Raw genomic sequence first — 1,486 nt, 5'->3', positions numbered from 1 at the left:
ACTAGCTAAGGAAAGACTTGAACATGATACCACTCTCGCTGAACGCACAGACCTGTCCCCCTACCAAATTCATGATCTGTTACTAACATGTATTTCTTCCAGTTGTTTTCAGTGGCAAGGCAAGTTCTACGAGCAAACGGCTGGGACCTCCATGGGATCTCCTTTATCCCCGGTCCTAGCCGACATCTTCATGGAGGAGTTCGAGTCTTCCTCCCTACTCACAGCGGATCTTCGGCCGAGCCTGTGGCTACGCTACGTTGATGACACCTTCGTAGTGTGGCCCCATGGCCCGGACACACTCCAAGACTTCCTCCAGTACCTCAACAAGCAACACACCAGCATCAGCTTCACCATGGAACAAGAACAGCATGGCACCATTCCTTTCCTGGACGTCAAGATCTCCAGGAATCCGGATGGCACCCTGGGACACAGCGTCTACAGGAAACCCACCCACACCGACCGCTATCTCCACCAGCGGTCGTTCCATCACCCCAGCATCAAGTCATCGGTCAACCGCACCCTAGTACAGAGAGCCTTCGAGGTCTGCGACCAAGACAACCTCAAGCGTGAACTCCAGCACATCCAGACGTCACTACAACGGAACGGCTACAAACCCAACCGCATCAAGATCAGCAAACCTGACCAACGGGTCCCCTATACCCAAGGTCCTCCCACTGTATCTCCCTCAGTCACTCTTCCTTACATAGGTCCAGCTTCTCATCATCTGCAACGCATCCTCCGACAAGCCGGCGTCAAGGTGTACCACTCATCTGGCAACAAGCTCCAAGGCAGCCTCCATACTCACAAGGACAAGCAGGACTCCTCTTCCAAGCCGGGAGTCTACCGCATTCCATGCGAATGCGGCAAAGTCTACATCGGCGAAACCGGTCGGAACCTTCCCACTAGGCTCAAGGAACACAGAGCACATGGACGGCGAGGGGATTTTGACAAATCGGCCATTGTCAAACATTCCCACATCAACGACCACAAAGTTGATTGGGATGCGGCCGAACTCATCGCACCGATCCAGTTCTGGCATCCAAGACGCATACGGGAAGCCATCGAGATCCGCAAGCACAACACAGTTCCGCAAGACATCGGGTTTCATCTCAACGACATCTGGCTCCCACTTCTCCAGACTGATGGGTCTCCTATACCCTAGGTCCTCAGCTACTACCTTAGACTGATGGGTCTCCTATACCCTAGGTCCTCCCTCCACTGACACTGCAACCCTACTGTTCCACTTCAGTGGGCACTAAGCTTGCTCAGGGATCCTGTCTACTTGGCATCCTCACAGGATGCAACTTCACACTCCATTGATTTCACCTTTTGCTACTTAAGTATTCACTTTCTTAGAGTTTAGGCACTCTCCTGAAGACGGTCAGAGCATACTGACCGGAACGTCGAGTTTATACCTCTGGTTCTTTTCAGAACCATTCTCTTAGTTGAGAAATTATTCGCACATGGTGTTTCCGCAAACCTTTCA

At 52.2% G+C, this 1,486-nt stretch overlaps 1 protein-coding gene across 1 annotated transcript; it reads left to right on the top strand.

Annotated features, from left to right (window-relative positions):
* Positions 1-112: 112 nt before the first annotated feature.
* On the top strand, positions 113-1,162 carry LOC115925370 (the record flags this gene model as incomplete). Its single annotated transcript, XM_030989092.1, has 1 exon — positions 113-1,162. A coding segment is annotated over one exon (1,050 nt), but the record flags the coding sequence as incomplete, so codon positions are not given.
* Positions 1,163-1,486: the final 324 nt, after the last annotated feature.

The sequence above is a fragment of the Strongylocentrotus purpuratus genome, unplaced genomic scaffold (genome assembly GCF_000002235.5).
Source record: "Strongylocentrotus purpuratus isolate Spur 01 unplaced genomic scaffold, Spur_5.0 spur5_contig_664, whole genome shotgun sequence".
NCBI classification, from domain to species: Eukaryota; Metazoa; Echinodermata; class Echinoidea; order Camarodonta; family Strongylocentrotidae; genus Strongylocentrotus; species Strongylocentrotus purpuratus.
The sequence above is the reverse complement of the archived record's forward strand: the minus strand, read 5'-3'. Positions and strand labels throughout refer to the sequence as shown.